General features: G+C 43.5%; 1 protein-coding gene across 1 annotated transcript in view; it reads left to right on the forward strand.

Moving 5' to 3' along the window:
• ALK (ALK receptor tyrosine kinase) overlaps positions 1-19364 on the forward strand; it is a 671348-nt gene that overhangs the window by 194127 nt on the left and 457857 nt on the right. The window contains exon 3 of the mRNA XM_081265286.1: positions 8418-8582. Within this exon, the coding sequence (XP_081121412.1) occupies positions 8418-8582 (165 nt within the window). The remainder of the gene's footprint in view (positions 1-8417; positions 8583-19364) is intronic.

Here is a 19364-nt window from a genome sequence, read left to right on the forward strand (position 1 = left end):
ACTTTCTGTTCCTGGGTCTCAGTTTTCCCATCTCTAAAATGAGGAGCTGGACTAGCTAACTTTGGTTTTAACTACTTCCCTTTTTCTTTTCTGGGATTACACATAGAGTCTCATTTTCCTATCTGTAGCATTTGACGGCCATGGAGAAGAGCATGAGAATTAAGCTTTCTGTGCCTCTCCCCCCATTGTGCAAACTCGGGCACATGCACCTCCCCTTCCGAGGCTGTGTTTATATAATTGATTGATTGAAGGAGACTTGGCCCTTCTTCACTGCAGCTTGATTATAAGTGAGCTAAACAGATGTCTTGAATTGGGTGATTGGTTTCCAGATGCATTCCAGGGAGCAGGGTGATGGGAAGGAAATAAGTGATTTCAAATTCTGGGGCCTCCTGACAAATGAATTGTGCTAGTGGGTGGGGACGGAGAGGGGCCAGGTTTGGTACTTAGTGTTATGAAGTGAGTGACCAGATGTTGATGGCAGCTGGTAGATTGATATCAAAGGTGACTGTTGGGCTAAGTGCCCCTTTAGGAGATGATCCAGAAAGGAGGAGCACAATGCTTTTCCATCCATGCCTGGGATGGAATTTAGGACTCCTGGGTTGAGTACGTGACCCCTCAAGTGTCCCAGTATGGCAGAGCTCAACTTTCAACTTGTGCAGCCTGACCCTGTGTAGGGTATGTGCTTCTAATTGCTCCCTGACCTGCTTTCCAAGTCACCTTAGTGCCCCACACCTAGGAGTTGATAAAGGCACCTGATCTAGTTGGCATCCACTTGGATCCTCTAAGGTCAAGTCAGTTCAGCGGATCGCTAAATCCCTGGTGAGAAAACTCAGGCACCGAGAGATGAAGCAACGTGTGTGCGTCTCAGGACCATGGGAATGAGAGCGTCCATCTATATAGCTAAGAAAGCACGTCCATATTTATTATGAGAGCACCACAGCAGAAATGATTATTTATATCATCGTCATTAGTGTCAAAATTCTCCCTGATTTAAACATGAGGGAACCAAGACTCAAGTGGTTAAATGAATTGCCCCCAAGCACAAGGCTAATTGGCCTGGAGCTGGGAGGCTTTCCAAGAACTCTCCGGTGATCCTTCCCCTTCATTCCTAGTCCGTTGCTTTGTTTCACCTTGTTCTCACTGTAGCTTCTGGCCTGGGAACAGACCTGCCCACCAGCAGGGAGCTTCCGGCAACCACCACAAAGCAATTTGTTGGCAGAAGAGTATCTCAAAGACGAGAGAACCCACAAAGCCCTTTTGAAGATTAGTTGAGCCCTCCAATCATTGAAACGGAGCCATGCATGTTTTTGCCAGCTTATTCTAGGAAAAAAAAAAGCAGGAGGTTCTGGATTTTTGAGAATTTTCCTAATTGCTTAAGTTATAGCCTTGTTTGTTATCCACAGTTTTAAATAATGATAATAATCCTCACAGGGTTAGGAACTAAATTTTCATACCAATTCTGCCACCATTGTGTATTCTTTGGCAAGTTCCAGAATATCTCTGGCTTCAGTTTCTTCATCTCAGATGGTGTCCAAGGTCCCTGGTCACTAAAAGTCTACTATTGTGAAAAGCCCAGGAGAAAAGGAGACCCCTGGCTCATGCCTCAGAATTGGTGGCTATGGAGGGACTTCGTAGAGCTGGGAGCAGTCCTAAAGGCCTGACAGTGTTTAGAAAGCTGGTTTCGCAGGCTCTGTTTAATGAACTGTAGCTTCCAATACAGATGCCTCTAAAGGCCAACTGTAAAAGAATTGCCACATATGTCTGACACTTCGTGTGGTTCTTTATTGAATACACAAAGCAGGCTTGTCAGGAACACATTGGCATTTGTGTATGCCAGGAAGCAAACTAGCCCAGCTGGATGTGCCAGGGAGTGGAGCCTGAGGAAGGGGAAGCTGCTGGTTCAGAGACACTGACATTCAGCCGGGCTCAGGCTTGATGCTCCCCGGGGAGGTGGCATTCAGCATGGCCTCCCCAGCCAGCGGCAATGCCCTCCACACTGTGTGTGAAGAGCTATGACCAGGATGTGACTCTGGATAAGTTTTTCCCCTTGCCTGGGCCTTGTTTTTTTTTTTTTTTTTTTTCCCCACCTGAATAATAGAAAAATGGTTGACTTCAAATGCCATCAACAAATTCTAGTGGCCTCTGATTCTGGGATTATCACCAAAAGGTCACACTGACCTTGCCATGGTACAACAAAATACTAAGAAAATGGAAATCTGCCATTATCTCCTTCAGACAGGCAGCCGGAAGACCCCACACACATTATTTCTCGCAACAAACAGGAAACCGTATTGATGTAGAGCGGGGCTATGTGAATTCGGCCAGTGTCTGCTGGGAACTTCGCCATTCCAAGCATCTGTGTCATCACCTTTCAGCAGTTATAGGAAGTTAGTGTCATCACTGGGTGACCAAGGCTCAGAGAAAATCAAAGTGTCCCCCATCACACAGCTGAGAGGTGGCAGAATTTGAGTCAAATCTCTAAGTCTTGTGCTCTACACCTGTGAAATAATCATGATAATATTAAAGTCACTTAATGAATAAGACACATGGATACAGACATAGAGGAAAAGATCATGGGCTGGGAACAGTGAGACCACCATTCAACAAGTGAGAACAGTCAGGCCCAGCGCCAGGCTATGTGCATCCCTGAACGTAAACATCAGTTTAAGATAACTAGAGATAGGTTAGCATTAACAGGAAGGTAACCCAAGACAAAATCACAGTCATATCACCAGATTTTAAATGATCAGCAAGCCTGATAATTTTGTTTTCCTGTGCAAGTCTAAGAATCCAGTTGATTGAATTCTCTTGCAGGCCCTTGCTGAACAGAGATCCCAATGGCCTTGGAAATCTTGCACAGCCCACCCTCACTTCTGTCATTGGGACACCAAACCATACCCAAGGAGCATGGCAAGATGTCAGGAAAGCTAGATGGGCAATTTGAGCCCTGCAAGTGTGGCCTTGATACACCCCCTGGGATTAACACTTGGATCTTGACAATGTGTACTCTGAACCCGCTCTTCACCTAGGACACCCCAGGTCTGACTTTGTGTAGGTGGTACCAGGGCTTTCCAAGACAGGTAAGATGCTCTTGCTCCTGCCCTGCCCCTGACTTGGTGCTGTTTGTCCGTTTAGGGGTCCCGTTTCTGTGATTCAGCCTTACTTTGAGTCTTGACTCCTACAGTTGACTGTGGCTCTGTTGAGGGAAGCTCGCTCTCATGCCATTTAGACCACCATCCCCTTCTTGTGAGACATGGGGTCAAGGCCCCAGGTGTCCCAGGAAGCTAGTCAAAGACCATTCAGTTACTTTCTAGCTCTGGACCTCAGATGAGACTTCACTTTCCTGAGTCCCAATGTCTTCATCTGTTAAATAGGAATAAGAATTCTACCTCTTTCCAATGCATCAAATAAGATGATGGTATAAGGTTGCTGGCACGGTGTTGACCCTAGTGAGTCCCCAGTATGTGTTACCAATTATGAATATTCTTCCTTCAGGCCTTCAGAGAGGTCCTCTGTATGGGGGGCCCAGGGTCTATTCACACACTATTCAGTGCTGCCACAAATAAGAATGTAAGTCAGACCCTCAGCTTGACTTCAGAAACACTTCATAGTAAGACACGAAATGAAATTCATAGACCCTTTTATATGACTCTTATATATATAGTCTCTTTTCTATGACTGTAATATTTGCTTCCAAATCTTATGTTGGGCCATGGCTAAAAGACATCATTTAGTGGGCTTATGGAAGTCTTTGCTCCTTAAAACCCCTGTCACATGTGGTCACCTGGAGGATGGCTGGTCTTGAAGGGAGCATGAAGAGAACACTAGGTTTACAGATTGAGACTTGGGGAGCATAAAGAGCCATTTCTGGGGGCCTCAAGTCAGTGAGACAAAATCAATACAAAGAATTGTTGGATTTTTCTAAGCCTACCCCAGGAGAGACCCAAGTGTCCAAAGTGCATTAAGTCCCCCTCTGACCCTTCTGTGGTATTATGAAGAATACCTAGAATTATCCCCTAGCCCTTGAGTGTCCAGGCATGGCATGTGGATTTGGCTGGGAAGCCCCATTTCTGCCTGAGCAGCTGGTACTGGCTCTCCAGGCACAGGCCAGGCGGCCTTGGTATTGGTAACCTCATACCTCCTAGAGACCTGATTCCCACCCTCAGATTAAGAGTGTTCGGAGTAGCTGGTCCTTGCCAACTCCTCCCCAGCCAAGGGGTTTTGATAAGGGGACCAGGCATCTTTGGACAGGGCCACCCTGGCATGCCTCTCATCAGTTACCATAACGTGCTGTTCTCCTGAATGGCCACATTTCACCGACAAACAGTGCTTCAAGCTAATTGTTAATGAATTCAGGTTTTTAAATGTGACTCATACTGGGAAAGTTTCAGGATATTGGTATATACCGATAAGAATGAATACACACACAGGCCCAGAGACACGCTCAGACCCTCATCCTGGGGCAGACGTCTGTAAAACCTGCCTGGGTTTTTCTTCCAGATTCATTGAGAATCTGGAGACAAATCAAGTCCCCTTTGAGTGTGAGATGACAGCAGGCAGAGTCTTAGGACCAATGTCTGCAGGTTCCGTTGGGTCATTGCAGGAAGAGACTAAGGGGATCTGTGGCTTTCTGAGATGGTGGGCACCAGGGAGGTTGGGTGATCCTTTCTTTCTAGTTTCCAAGTGCCGAAATCCAGGTGTAGAGGAAATAACAGACCTGCTGTGTGCAGAACTGGAACCACCCTCTGCTCCACTACCAACCCTTCCCACCATGGCACTTGGTACACTTCTCGGCAGGCAAACCATTTCCAGAAGGCTCCATCGACTCACCTTTCTTCCACGATAGAAGTGACAAAGTCAATAGCGGTGATTTCAACTAGGTAGTCCGCAGGTTTCTGAAAAGTGTCTATTTCTTTCTTTTATTTATTTTTATTTGACACATCATTATTGTAGCTGTGTTTCGGTGGTCAGATTCCACGAGACCAAAACAGGCGTATAACATAAGGTCGATATCTCTGGATCCTTCTGAAGGTCACAGTCACTTTGCAAAGCGGGCCTGACACTGAGAACATTTAGATCTGCCCCCAAGGGTAATGGATAAGCCTTTGTGCATAGAAGAAGTTTGCAGATTTGAGGTCTAAGAAACACTGAAAGAAAACACTGCACATGTTTCTCATACATTGTTGAATTTAATCTGAAGCTGCCGTGGTTTGAGACTCTGAAGGCACGGGGGGGGGGGGGGGGGAATGGAGGAAACGGGGGCTTCAGCATCTTCCAAGCCTGGCTCTCATTCTCATTTGCATAGTGTATTTCACCAGGCCTCTGGTCCGTCCTTTGAACTTTGGGCAAGTAGGGTCAGCTTTGTGAGCCTCATTTTCCTCACCTAGAAAAGAAAACATCAGCTACTTCTCAGTATTGATCTGCGATGAGACGTGGTGACATAGGAAATGTACGTAGCCCAGTCTCTGGCAGACAGTAGAGGGACTCCATGAATGTTACTCCCCACCTCTTCCCTGGGCCTGGCCTGCCTCTGCTATTGGGTTGCTTCAGGCTGAGCACTTCACTGAAGCTCTGGATCCCTCTAGAAAGACTCTACAGTCCCTGCCTCCCAGGCCCAGTCAACAAGGGTTAAAGACAAGGATTCAAGAAGCACCCCAGGTCTAAAACCTTAGAAAAGGCCCAAGGAAAAGAGGCTTAATCTGGTGGTGTTATAGAAATCAGGTCCCAAGTAATTATTGCCCAAAAGGCACTAAAAGAGGGGAAAAAACACACATGAATCTCAATGTTTTATAAGAAATTAAATCAGAATGTAGAAAAGCTGAATTCAATTTCACCCAAAATGAACAATAATGTTAACTTCATTCCTATTTAAAGCCAGAGACTACGGCTTTGACAACTAAAGGGAGGCTGCCTTGGAGCAAGAATTTCAAAACAAACTCATTTGATAATCAGGACATTTGCATAGTCTGTTTCACTAGGCAGAGCCTGGCCCAAGCATAGCCGATTATTAGACTCTCCAGAGTTCAAAGACCCAAGAATTGCTGATGCTCAGTGCTGAAAGCAGATATTCGGTTGTCTGTCTGTTTAATATGCCCATGTGGCACATTTGCCAGGCAATGTCTGATTTGGCACAGCATACCTCTGTCCAAAATAGAAATAGTTCATCTTTTAATTGGAGGAGGCAAATCAAGATAGAAGATGGTTGCAGACATTGAAGTTTTGAGAAAGGCACCAATAATTGTCAATGTGGGATGGGTGGGGGGCTGGTAGCACTCTCATCTTCTCGTGTGATCATGCACTAGTGTGGATGAAGCTTTCTGGCCCTCTCCAGAGGACCTATGTGTAATGGCCATGCCTTTCTTTTTGAAAGTCATTCTGGTGTTGCAAAATAGAAAATGCAAGACCAATTTTTTCCTTGTATTCTGCTATCAAAAATCAGGGGCCTTCTGAAGATAAAAGCCACCTGTGATTTCTGGAGGCCAACTGTGTAACAGCAGCTCAGCTCCAGAGTCAGGGAGGAAGTCTCCAAGCAGATAAAACATCTAGACATCAAGTGGCCTCAAACCCAGATGAGATCTACCCATTTCAGCTTGTCTTTATTAAGGTGATTGTCTGATGGTGGGAGTGTGAGTGCTGTTAACCTTAGCACCAGAAGGGCAGCAGCTCCTAGAGAGGAGCTGGGGAGCATGAATCACCACTGGATGAGAAGCAGAAAGATACTTAATAGAAGTGTGATTGAAGGATTTTTTTTTTTTTTTCAGTACTGGGGATTGAACTCAGGGCCTGATACACACTAGGCAAAGGCCCTACCACTGAGCTGCATTCCCAGCCCACAAAGGATGCTTTTCTTCTCTTCTAAATGTAGTTTGGTTGGTGTCAGTGGGAATTATTTTACTCCCACTTCAGGGCAAGGCCTGCTGTCTATGGATGTGATGAAAGGATCATCCAGTCTCCAGCTGTCTGCACTAGAGTCAGCCCCATTTCTCGGCTGCATTCTGAAATTCTCAACACCAGACGTCTTGGAGATGGGGGAAGTAGTGGCCCCAAAAGCAGATGTTAAAAAGCACACATGCTAATTGGGAGTTAGCACCCATTAGCACTGCCACACAGATTGATTTATCAAATTAGCTCTAACCCTTTGGAGAGCAAGGATTTCAGAATCTTTAAAAAAAAAAAAAAGTCAAGAAGAAACTTTAGAAAACATCTGGTCTAGATCTTCTATTTAAGGACCTCAAAGCCCAGAGAGGTTGAGTGAGCTATTCAGGGTGACCAGTAAATCACTGGCAAAGCTGCAGATGTAGCCCAGATTTCACTAGATGCTTGTTTCTAGAATCATCTACTTTACTGGTGAGGAAAACAAAGTCTACACATGAGAAGTGACTGGCCCAGCCTGGACTGAAATTGAATTCCCCATATTCCTTATCTAATATTCTGTCCTTTATTATCACATCCTATCTGTTTTCATAACGCTATGACTGAGGGGAGAGAATAAAGTAATAGGTGGCTGAATGATTTGTATTTTGGCACGTCTTCTACTAATCCATCAGCAAGCTTTGAGAGCCTACTATCTGCAAAGTGAATCAGCCATCTTGGATAATGGACATTGAGTAGCAGGGGAAATGAGAAGCTGAGTGGCCTGTGTACTCTAAAAGTGCAGCCAACATGGAATGATTGGGACACAAGGAAGCTCCGAAAAATATTATCAATGTCCCGGAGCATCCCTCTTCCTGCTCTTCTCTCTCGTGACTCTCCTTACCCAATGACTTTCCCTGACCTCTCTCCAAGATACAGTAAATCCTGGTCTCTTCACTGTGGGGAGGTTGAGAGTGGATTACAGGGCTGGCAAAGCAGCACTGTGGGTAGACCTTGAGTTCCATTTGGGTGTGGCCCGACTAGGACTTCTCCTGAGCTCCAACTGAACGTAGATGATACATTTTACCACGAGTTCTTATGCAAACTTAGGAGGTCAACATTATCATTCCCGATGGGCAGGTGAGGAAATGGAGGGCCAGAGGGTTTATTTTTCTTGCCTGCAGTCAACCAGCTGGCAAACCTCAGAGCCAGGGTCGGATTCGTAGAGAACTGGTTGCTCAGGTAGGCTCTACTCACTTGAATCGAGGACAACTCTTAGGACGGATCATCTCTCTACAGTCAGAGCTTCTCACTGACCTACAGTCAGCTCGTTTTTTAGCCTGCCTTCTCTCTGGACACCTGTCATCATATGAGTTATAGACAGGACCCCCATTTCCTTCTCTTAAGCTCCCTCTTACCAGTATGGAGTCCAGCCACCTGTGGAATTGACAACTGACTTCCCCCAGACAGGTGAAGGTTGTAGATGAGAGGTGGACAGCTTCCTGGTGTGGAGGGGCCGCATTTGCGAAAGAGTTTGTTCCACTGACCCTTGGCTCTCATTGCAGGTCTGGAGTGCAGCTTTGACTTCCCTTGTGAGCTGGAATATTCTCCTCCACTGCATGACCTTGGGAACCAAAGCTGGTCCTGGCGCCGAGTGTCCTCGGAGGAGGCCTCCCAGGTGGACTTGATGGATGGGCCTGAGGCAGAGTTTTCTAAAGAGATGCCCAAAGGTAAGGGTAGAAGCTACTGAAAAGTGTCCTGGATGGGCCAGGGCCAGAAGGGGATGCCCATTTCTGTTTGAAATGATGAGGCTTCCTCACTCCTGCTCTGCCCTGTTTCCCTTGAAACCTACTTTTAATATCTGTGTCTCTCCACAGCTTCTTGGACCATGCAAGGAAGAGAATATCAAACTCTGATTTTAAGATCAGTCCAACCCTTTCCCATTTTTCTAAGTAACAGAAATAGGATTTCCTAACTCTTCCACATATATTTCTTAAGGTCAGATATAGGAGAAAGTGCTAATCTATTTGTCTGTTTGAAATGAGGTTGTCAGGTAAAATACAAGACACCCAGTTAAATTTGAATTCCAGATGAATGATGAACGATTGCTCAGCATAAGTATATCTCATGCCATAGTGAGAATATACGTATACTAAGAGCTCTTCCAATCATACTAAAAAATTCAAATGTGATTGGGTGTCCTGCATTTTTTATTTGCTAAATCAGGCTCTCTTAATTTGGAAGGTACTGTGGAACTGGGTTAAATGCTCCTTTCGAAGCCATTATGAATATTCAAGCTGCATGCTTGTTTTGCATGGTGCTTCCAGTAGTTCCGAGCTGCTCAGGAGCATCCCCTTCTGAATTTATCAGGGACTGAAAGGGTAGACTGTGAATAAGTGCTGGGTCCTTGTTATGCTTTTGTGGAGTTTTGAGAGAGGGATGTCCAGCCTTCAGGTCTCTTCAAGCCAAACCTTAGGGCTCCTAGTTCCTTGGACACAGAAAACTCTACTGACCCCAAATTGACAGCCTGTGTTTCTGATTTGTTTTTTTTTTAAGGCAGAAATAATAACTGAAATGGTAATAGGCTTACTGCATGTTCAGAGTAGCACTTTCAATTTGCAAAGCACTTGCATTTATACTGTCTCACTGGATTTGAATGCTGTGAGGGAAGAAGGGCAGATGAGAAAGCAAGGACTCAGAGGAGCCGAGGAACTACCCAGCATCACACAATTTGGACTTATGGGTCCAGGTCTAGATGGCTTTTGTGGTGAGTCCTAGACAAGGGCATCTTCCCCACATTGTTTCTGTCTTTGTAGCAATAGCTATGGCCAGAGCTTGCTTCAAGCCGTATTCTTGAGGATGATTATTTCAGGTCCACATAACCAGAGAGTTAACAGAGAGGGGCTCAGGTGAGCTGGTAGAGGTGACACACAAATAATTAATGTTCTCAGGCTTACAGCATACATCAGCCCTGAACTCTGTCATGATAACAGAACTGTGAGACGCCTTTCCTTTTACACATTCTCCTGGGCTGACCTTTCCTGTTTTTTATGACTCTTGAGATTGCTTAATGTCGATTTATATTTTAAGCTTCTTTCAACTTGGATGATGATGTGTATTGTGTGTGTGTGTGTGTGTGTGTGTGTGTGTGTGTGTGTGTGAGAGAGACTGGGTCTTAACCCAGTAATGCATCAGAATCTTCTAAAGAAATGATAAAAAAAATACTTCTCAGGCTCTATAACCTATATTGATTCAATAGATTTGAAATGGAACTAGGAATTTGCACATTTTAAAATTTTATTATGAGTTGCAGCTTGTGTAAAAACTCAGGTCTTAAATGTATGCATACACGAAAGATTACAATAAAACCAGCACCTGTGTTCTCACCACCAAGTGTAGGTATTTGAATGCTATCAGTCCCTTTGTAGCCTCCTATCTCCCACCTAGATCAGTCTTCTCTACTTCCTCAGAGTTAATCACTACCTGCATTATGTTATTATATCATTTTTCTTTACAGCCTAACCACCTTTGTATATATAGCCATAGTGAACACCTTGGTTAGGTTTACATGTTTGCAACATTTTAATATAAATGGCATCATCCTGTCCTTTTGTGATTTGTCCATTTTGATACTTGCAGCTATGGTTCATTGTCTTAGTACCAGATTGAATCCATTGAATGAAACTATTGCAATTTCTGCCTTTTACTCTCATTGGATATTTGGATGGTTCCAGATTTTTGTAATCACCCAATAACACTGTTGTAAGTGGTTTTGTACATGTCTCTTGGTGCACACATATGTCCAAACAGTTTCTCTAGAGCATGCAACTAAGAGTGGAATTACTGGATGAGAGAATCAGTGCCTCGTCCATTTTACTAGGTCATGCCAATCTATTTTGCAAAGTGATCACACTGATTTATACTCTTGACGTATTAGTGTTTCTTATCATGACTTTATGTTCTTACCAATAACTGGTATTGTTAGACTTTGTCATTTTTGTCTATCTGATGGGAAATTTTAATTTCCATGATTCTTTTTAAAAACATTTTAATAAGTTTCTCAGGTGATTCTGAGACTTAACTATGCTTTTGTTTGGTGGACATGGACTCCCTTCTAGATTCATTCCTATTCAGCTATCCCTAAGGATATCTTTTGATTCTAATACCCAACATCTAGAAACACATATTTTTGATCATTGTAGATTTTTAAAAATATATATATATATATTTATATTCTAGGGATTGATAGTGATCACAGTTCAGTGAGATCAAGAGAAAAGGACAAGTGGCAATTATGTTCCTTGGGAATTCCATAGACTGTGTGGAGTCAGATGTTATAACTTTGAAAGTCGGTACTTTTTAAATTTTTAAAATGGTGCCAATAAATTGTGCATCGCCACTCTCTGACCTGCTTCTTCTCTGTCTCCTACCTTGTGATCTCCAGCATATGTGTGTTACACCGAAAAATAAGGAGGAGAGAAGGGAAGGGAGGTAAAAATAAATGTTCAGTTCTCAGTGTTTCTTAGTGTGGAAACATATCGATGCCTTGATGTTTTTATGAAGCTTCATCTCAAGGGTCAGTTCGTGTGCTGACTGCAGACCTTTTCCCATTAGATGAGTCAGTCAAGACTGGGATATCCATTTTTAAAGAAAATATTGTCAACTTCTATCTCTCTGAAGTTGTGGCTCTTACCGTGTGATAGTCTGCTGCATTACAGTGGTGTGAACAACCACAGCAAAAGCCACTGTGCCTAAGCGGGCCTGCCTCATCACGCCCTTCAGGGAGCAGCGTCACCTGGGAAATCTTCCCACTGACAGAGAGCTTTTTTTAATGGGCCCTAATAAAGGGGTCTACGCTCAAACAGCATGGACCAGTCATAGAAGCAGAGGGACCAGCTTCCCAGCCGTTGCAGTGACTCCTCTTGCAGTGATACTCAGAGGGGTTGAGAACGTCCAGTAATGAGTCTCTCATCTCTTTTGGGTTAATTCATTACATCACTACTAATACCCTGAAGTAGGAGGTTCCTCATGAAACAGCCTGATATAATCACATCCCTTGCTCTTCAAGGACAGGGTCAAAGACATAGGAAGAGAAAATGACATGCCCCATCTGCACAGTGACAAAGCAAGGATCCACCTTCCAACCCCAACTCCCCCATCTTTAGAGCCTCAGTTTCTCTGCTATTGGCATAAAACATGCTTGTGGTGGAAATGAGGAGGAGTGATGGGGTGCCCTTTAGGGTAATGTAGTCACTGCTTTATTTTTTAATGGAACATTTATTGGTTGGATGGTATTTAGACTCTATTGCAATATTTCTTGTCGGGGTAAAGAAGGGCCAGAGAAAGGCAGAAAGATAATACCACTCATAGATAATGAACTATAAGAGTATCAATTTTGAATGATTTTAATTTATGGCACCTATGGCTGAGAATAATAAGGGGAATACAATTCAGAGCAGCAAGATAATAAGAAGTGGATCATTTTGAAGGAACACAATATTATAAATTAATAAAATCTTAAGGAATCATCAGGTTGAGGCATTCTGTGACTTTTTAAGAAGTGACAGGGGCATGTTTGATGTCTACCACTTCCAACGTTATGGAATGTATTCAGGGGAATGATTTTTCTTCTTACAGAAAGCAAAAATTTTGGTCTCTAGCAAGAACCATAGATTTACAATGGAAAAAATATGATCAGCCCCTTCTTGAACCCCCTTCCCAGCCCCCTCACTCCTATGTGTACACAGGACAGATGGGTTTAAATTCTGCTGGGAGGATTTAAACTCTGCTTTGGTCTCCTGTATCAGGACTCTGATCTTCAAGTTCTTGCTTTGTTTTATTTTTGGTGGGGGATTGGGGGAGCACTGCCATTGGGATTCTCCTGTTCATCAAGATGGCTTAGTTTTCACAAGAAACATTGTCCTGGAATGAACAAAGATGCTTCCATACATGACCAGAGAACTGAAATACCAAAATGGGGTTATTGTTGAACCCTAGTATATTTGTTTCTTCCAACCACTAAAGCAAATTCATAAAAAAACTGGACGCTTCATAAAATGCTTTATTCTGTCCCAGTTCTAGAAGCCATAGCCTGGAATCAAAGTGTCAGCAGGGTTGGTGTCTTCCAAGGCTCTTAGGGGAGAATGCATTCCATGTCTCTCTCCTAGTTTCTGGTGGTTTCTGGCAATCCCTGCTGCTCCTGGGCTTGCAGAGGTATCACCCTAGTATCTGCCTGTATCATTACGTGGTGCTCTCCTGGTCTCACTGACTCTAATCTGTTTCTTATGTCACCTTAAACCCAGTATGATTTCATCTCAGGATCCTTAATTACATCTGCATGGACCTTGTTTTCAAATAAGTTCCCTTTCACAGATACTGGATGTTAGGATTTGGTTGTATCTTTTGGAAGCCACTAATCAATCCACTACACCTTAATTTCCTCCCCTTGCCTCTGGGTTGGCACGTGGATCCCATGTCTTACTCCCTGCACCTGTGAGCTGTGGGTTCTCAGACTCTTCAAGAGGTCCAGATAGGCAGGTTCAGCATTTCTTATCCTTCCTCCAATTTCTTTCCCTTTATCCCAGGGTTTGAAATATTCTTTGAAAAATCTCTGAATACCTTTCAAGTAGATTCCATTTCAGGAGTCTCAGGAACTTGGGCCAGCTTTTGAGCTGCAAGTGCTGCCTTGGTGGGAAAGTTCTCTCAGGATACAGCCCTCTTCGCACTCAGTCCCTGCAGGCTGCAGCTGGGCAGCCGAGGTGACTCTGAGTACTATGCTCTGGTTATCCCTTTGGGGCACTGGAAGACAACTAGAGCAATGAAAGTCTGCTCAGTACTTCCTCATTTATCCACTGAAACTCATCCTTAGCCACCCACTTGTGCCTTCAGGTTTCATTTGGGGATTGACGAGGACCTCATCAATTAGCCTCTTCAATCATTGATTGCTACACATAAAAGGGTTTGCAGCAAGCTCCACAGGTGAGGAAGGATAGGAGGACAGGCTGCCAGTAAGATGAGGCGGGGAGGAACTTCAGGGCTGGAGAGTCACCAAGCTTTATCCTGAGAGTCACCACCCTTGTCCCTGCCATGCTGGGTGAAATGTGCTAGTTCAGGCCTCAAGTCCAGCATTGATGGCCCACAGGCCACAGTGGTCACCTTTAAGGTCACTTGGTTAAGAAAATCAATAATTGCATAGTTCACTTTGTCTATATCAGAAACCTTTAGCAAAGACAAGGACATGGAAGCCAGGAGAGCAGTTAGGAGGGATGAGCCAACCGGAATAGAAGAGCAAGGTGATTTGAATGACTGTGCTCCACCCATGTGTACACCTGGACAGGATCCTTTTTCCTTCTTTTTCATTTATTTCAGCTTGGATGATCTGACCTGGGACTGTCCATGCCAAGTATGCACAGGCTCCATCTCCCTCAAGCGCCCTTCCTGGGCTGTTCTCTTAAGTCTGCTGTCCAGCTTCTGTTCTAAGGCTCTGCCCTGCCAGCTTGGTTTTATTGTACACCCCATCAGTCAGATATTTTTGGAACCCGTGCTATGTATGTATTCATCAATTATATGTATGGAACTATATAATACTTTTAACAAAGTTTAATTTATTTTGTCCTTTTTTAAGATGAAAAGAAACATAATTATGGCCACACTTTGGAAACCACTATAGGGCGACTGTCCCCTGTAAATAAAAGAGACTTCCTGATTTGCTGAGATGTATCACCCTGGCCTGAGAGTTATTGACGTCTCTGTCCCTTCTGTAGTCTTTATTTTATTAATTAATTAATTTTTTGGTACTAGAGATTGAACCCAGGGGCACTTAACCACCGAGCCACATCCCCAGCCCTTTTTATTTTCCATTTTAAGACAAGGTCTCACTAAATTGCTTAGGGCCCCCCTAAATTGAAAAGGATGGCTTTGAATTTATAATCCTTCTGCCTCAGCCTCTGAGCAGCTGGGATTACAGGCACACACCACTGCACCCAGTTCTCTTGTCGTATAGGGAGTCTTGTGGGGCAGGTTCTTCCTGCCCACTCATCTTTTATAATATGGGTGGTGCTGGCCAGGGGTCTCTTTCCTGGGAAAGCCTCATGGTCAGGTCTAGCCCCTCTGTTTCCTCTTAAGTTTCAAAGGCATTTAGTCTCTTTTCTCATCATCCACATGGTTTTGGAGAGGAAATAAATGACTTTTAGGTTGAATGTGACTGACAATACCAACTCTCAAAAATCTAAATGAATCTTTCTTTACAGAAATTCTTAATTCCCTTTCAACAGACATACCTAAGGTACAGCATTGCAATTAGATATTTCTTACCAGAAATATAAAAACATTATCTTCATGCTGTTATTTATGATGATTGAAAAATTAGAAATAATTTCAATGCCCAATAATAAGGAATTAATTAAATAAAATATAGAATACCTAAAATATCATGCCACTATTACATTCATATTATCTAAAATCATTTAATAATAAAGGAAAATGTTGAAGGCCTATTATTAGGTTTTAAAAAAGCAGGTCAAACAATACATATAAAAGAAGTTGTTTTTAAAAAAAACTGTATATATATATTCAAGGAAAGGCGTCTATAAGGAAATACACCAACCTCATTATAGAAGTAATTTCTAGATAACTAAATTGCCAGTAATTTTTATTTCTTCTATGTTCTTTGTTATTTTCCAAATTTAATACCATGAACGTGCTTTACTTTTACAAGATAAAATACTATATTGCAAGATAAAAACGTGCATTACAAGATAAAAACATGCTATTATTTCTTAATACAGAGGGATCAAAATTTCTCATTTGAGACTGTATTCTATTGAATTATCTCAGACTTTTAGGGGTAAAAATATTAGTCATTATACCACAATGACCAAAAAGAGCCATTGCTTCTGGCTGGATGAGGTGGACAAGCCAACAGACAGCAGGCTCTGTTCCTCCTGCCTATGCAGGGTACTGTGCACTGGCGATTGGCATCGGCTCACAAGTAGAGAGCATCCTTCCCACCACCTCTGTCTACTTGGCTTATCTTTGAATGGTGAGAAAATATAATCATGGAAACAAAATGAGCAAGGGGTTGAGGAATATACTCAGGGATCAGATGGAACATTTAAGCAGGAGTGGCATAGATCTCCTACATTATTTCAGTCCTTGCTCCTGCACACTTACCCGAGGGTTCTGGATGCTCATGCCTTTCTTTTGAGCATGGCTCCTCATCAAACTGAGATCACTGTGGATGCGTGGCCTCTCATCCCTGCCCCTGGAACTCACTAAGGAAGGCCATATTAGTTCTCTGGTTCTGTTTGCAGAAATGTGTCCCTCATCTCCTGAGCAAGGAAGTCTTTAGACCTCGGATCCTGACTCTTGCACAATCACATCAACACTCTGTGATTGGTGATTCACTCTAATGTGACTCTAGCACCAAGCTAGCAGCTGGAGCTTGAACTTCAAAGAATGATTTGTCTTAATGAATATCCTACTTGTCTCAAGAGGGGAAGTTTCTGGGGAAGCACTGCTCACCTCCCTGTCAGGACCGACAAATTCCAGGTTGTGTCCTCCTTTGCCTTCTAGAGGTAGCCTCTTCCTGGGAAGGGATCAATTATAGATGTCTGTGAATGTTATGTCCCTTCTTAATAGAATGGTGTAACCTTACCCAGAAGGCAAAGGAATAGTCATGTAGAGTAAGGAAAGAAGAATAGGAGTTGTGTGTGTGTTTGGGGGGGAGGGGGAAGAATTCAGTTTGCCATATTAGGGACTTCATCTTAACTCTCTGGGTCTTGGGTTCTTCATCTATAAGGTAAAGATCTCAGACTAAATTGTCAATAAAGCTATTTCCTGCTCCAATACAAATGATGGGTAAATAATTTGAGGCACAGAAATCCTATCAGCTAGGGAGAGAGATCTCTCCTGAAGTTTTGGCCATAGTTTCTACTATATGAGTAGTTATGTGTCTTAGGCCACCTTTTGGACCACAGCATCAAGATGGGAGCACTGTAGCTAGAAGCTCATGTGGAATCCTGGGAGGAAGAAAGAGGAACTGCTGACTGATTTGAGCAGCTGAGCTTGCCTAGTTGGCTCCTTGAGACTTAGGAAACCTGAGTAGAGATGACAGCAGAGTGTTAAAGACTGATGTGGTAGACACACACACACACCCATACGTGATGCCCCAATCCCCAGAAACCTACGGATAGTTTACCTTATGTGGAAAAAGGAACCTGGGAGATGAGATTACCCTGGAGTATCCAGGTTGACCCAGTGGATTCATACGGGTCCTAAAAAATGAAAAGAGGAGGCAGGAGAGTCAGAATCAGAGAAGGAATGAGAGGTTGGAAGCAGAGGTCACTGATGGCTTCGATGAGGGAGGAGAAGACCATGAGAATGGAATGCAGGCAGCCTCTGGAAGCTGGAAAAGAAAAGAAATGGATTATTTCCAGAATCTCATCCATCCTAGGGTAGACTTCTGACCTCCAGACTGTGAGATCATATATTTGTTATTTTAAGCCACTAAGTTTCTGGTAATTTGTTACAGCATCAGTAAGAAACTAATACACCTGGTCTGGGCCAAATTGGGAGGAAATCTTGTATGTTTTGGGGGCCAGGGTAAGTGCTTCCATAGGGTACTATTCTAGAAATGGCTAAATTCAGAGGACAGACTGGGCTTTAAAGAAAAACTTACTCACATTATAGAAGGTATCTAGAAGTTATTGCTGGGGGTGCAGTCTCTTTGCCCTTTCCACTGTGAACACAGCAAACCTCTCTGTGGACCAGAAACAAACCAGAAATGCCCAGCCGTAGCAGCAGGGCTGAGACTAGACCTAAGCAGATGGAGTTTAACTCTTTTAAGGAAAGAAGGACCAAAATCAACCCCAGGGAGGGCCTGGGTTGCCAGAGATGGTAGGGCTGGAGTTTTTCCTGTAGAATTAGCCTGAAGGAAGCTGTGGCAACTTCTCAGGGCAGTTTCTGTGAAGCCCCAGCCTGGGGTGGTTGGAGAAGGCAGTGAAACCCCACATGTAGGTGCTGGGTAGGCTTTCCACTAACTCGGGACAAGCCCTGTGTCCTGTCCTGAATGGAACTGGCAAGAGTTACGAACTGAAAAGCACTTTGCATCTGAAGTCACGTTTGATTCTCACAGGAGAGCAAGATGGAGATTATCAGTGTCCCTAACCTACAGGTTGATAAACCAAGCCTAAATAGTAAGCTCCAAAGAGAGGAAACTGGGTCCCTCTCATTCACTGCAACATCCCCAGAACCCAGCTCAAGGCCTAGAGTTCTGTAGACCTTCATTAAGTATTTCTCTACCCGCGATTAGAAACAGAGATGAAATAAGTGCTCCAAACCACTGAAGCTGCTCTATGGCAGATTGGAATCTTGGACAGTAGGTTTTGAACCCTGAAATCCATGTTCTTTCCATTATATTAAATTCTGCCCAAATGCAGTGTCTCCCAAGTCTGTTCCTGTGGGCCACTCATCTATATTAGATGTCTGGCCGTACCCTCAAGGCATTATCCACCTGCCTATGATGCCAGAGTGTCTCTCTTTGTTCTGACAAATAAATTGTGTCCATTGTGGTGTCTGGTAAGTGAGACATCTTCAGAGGAGTCTTGGAAGCCCACTCTCACTGTGTTTTCTTTGCAGGCCTGAAGCAGCTACAGCATAAAGGTGTGCAGGATGCAGGTGCTGTAGTCAGCATGAGAAAGTGGAATCGGGCTACTGTGACCACCACCTACGTTGTTCACAGCCAGCCCCGCCCTTTTAGAAATGGAAGGAGCACTGGACAGACTCAGGCTGCCAGACCAGCCTCAGCCCCATAACTGGTGAATTGTGTGGGTGGGACCAGATCATCTGTAAAATTATATGGGGCTGGCTGTCTTATTTCTCTCCTTCCTCTTATTTAGAAGATTTTACTAGTGTTCTCTGGATTTCTTAGTCTCACTGATTTCTTTATATCAAATGGCTTAGATAAGACACATCCTCAAGAAATATGGATCCTGTTTAATAAAAGCCATGAACCACTCTGAATTTATGATATAAAAGAAAGCTGAGACTTTGCAAAGTGTAAAATAAAATTCTCTTGAATGGGGATAACTACAGTGAAATCTTACTTAGAGTGGAATGATAATATTTATTCATTTAAGATGAAGAAAGACCAGTTGACTAAGAGCTGAAGAGAGATCTGGAGGTCATTTTACTTCTTTGGCTCTCTTTCCTGACTCTTACAAGAATCAATTGAAATAATGCACAAGAAACCATTCTGTAAACAAGAAAATGGCATAGAAAATAACATGGGGCCAGGCCTGACAGAGTTTCGTCTCTGTCAGTGCAGCCTGAAGTGGAGGGTGCTGCTCTTTCTTGGTTTAAGAGCTTTAACCAAGCATGAGGCCTGTTTGGCCCAGGTGTCTGTGTACAACACACCTAGGGGTGTTCTAAAACTCACAGTGAATTTGTGAGAATGACAGCCTGCAGCCAAAATAGTGACCATGCGTATTTATAAAAGGAGCTCTAAAAAAATA

The sequence above is a fragment of the Spermophilus citellus genome, assembly GCF_964194105.1.
Source record: "Spermophilus citellus genome assembly, chromosome: 13".
NCBI classification, from domain to species: Eukaryota; Metazoa; Chordata; class Mammalia; order Rodentia; family Sciuridae; genus Spermophilus; species Spermophilus citellus.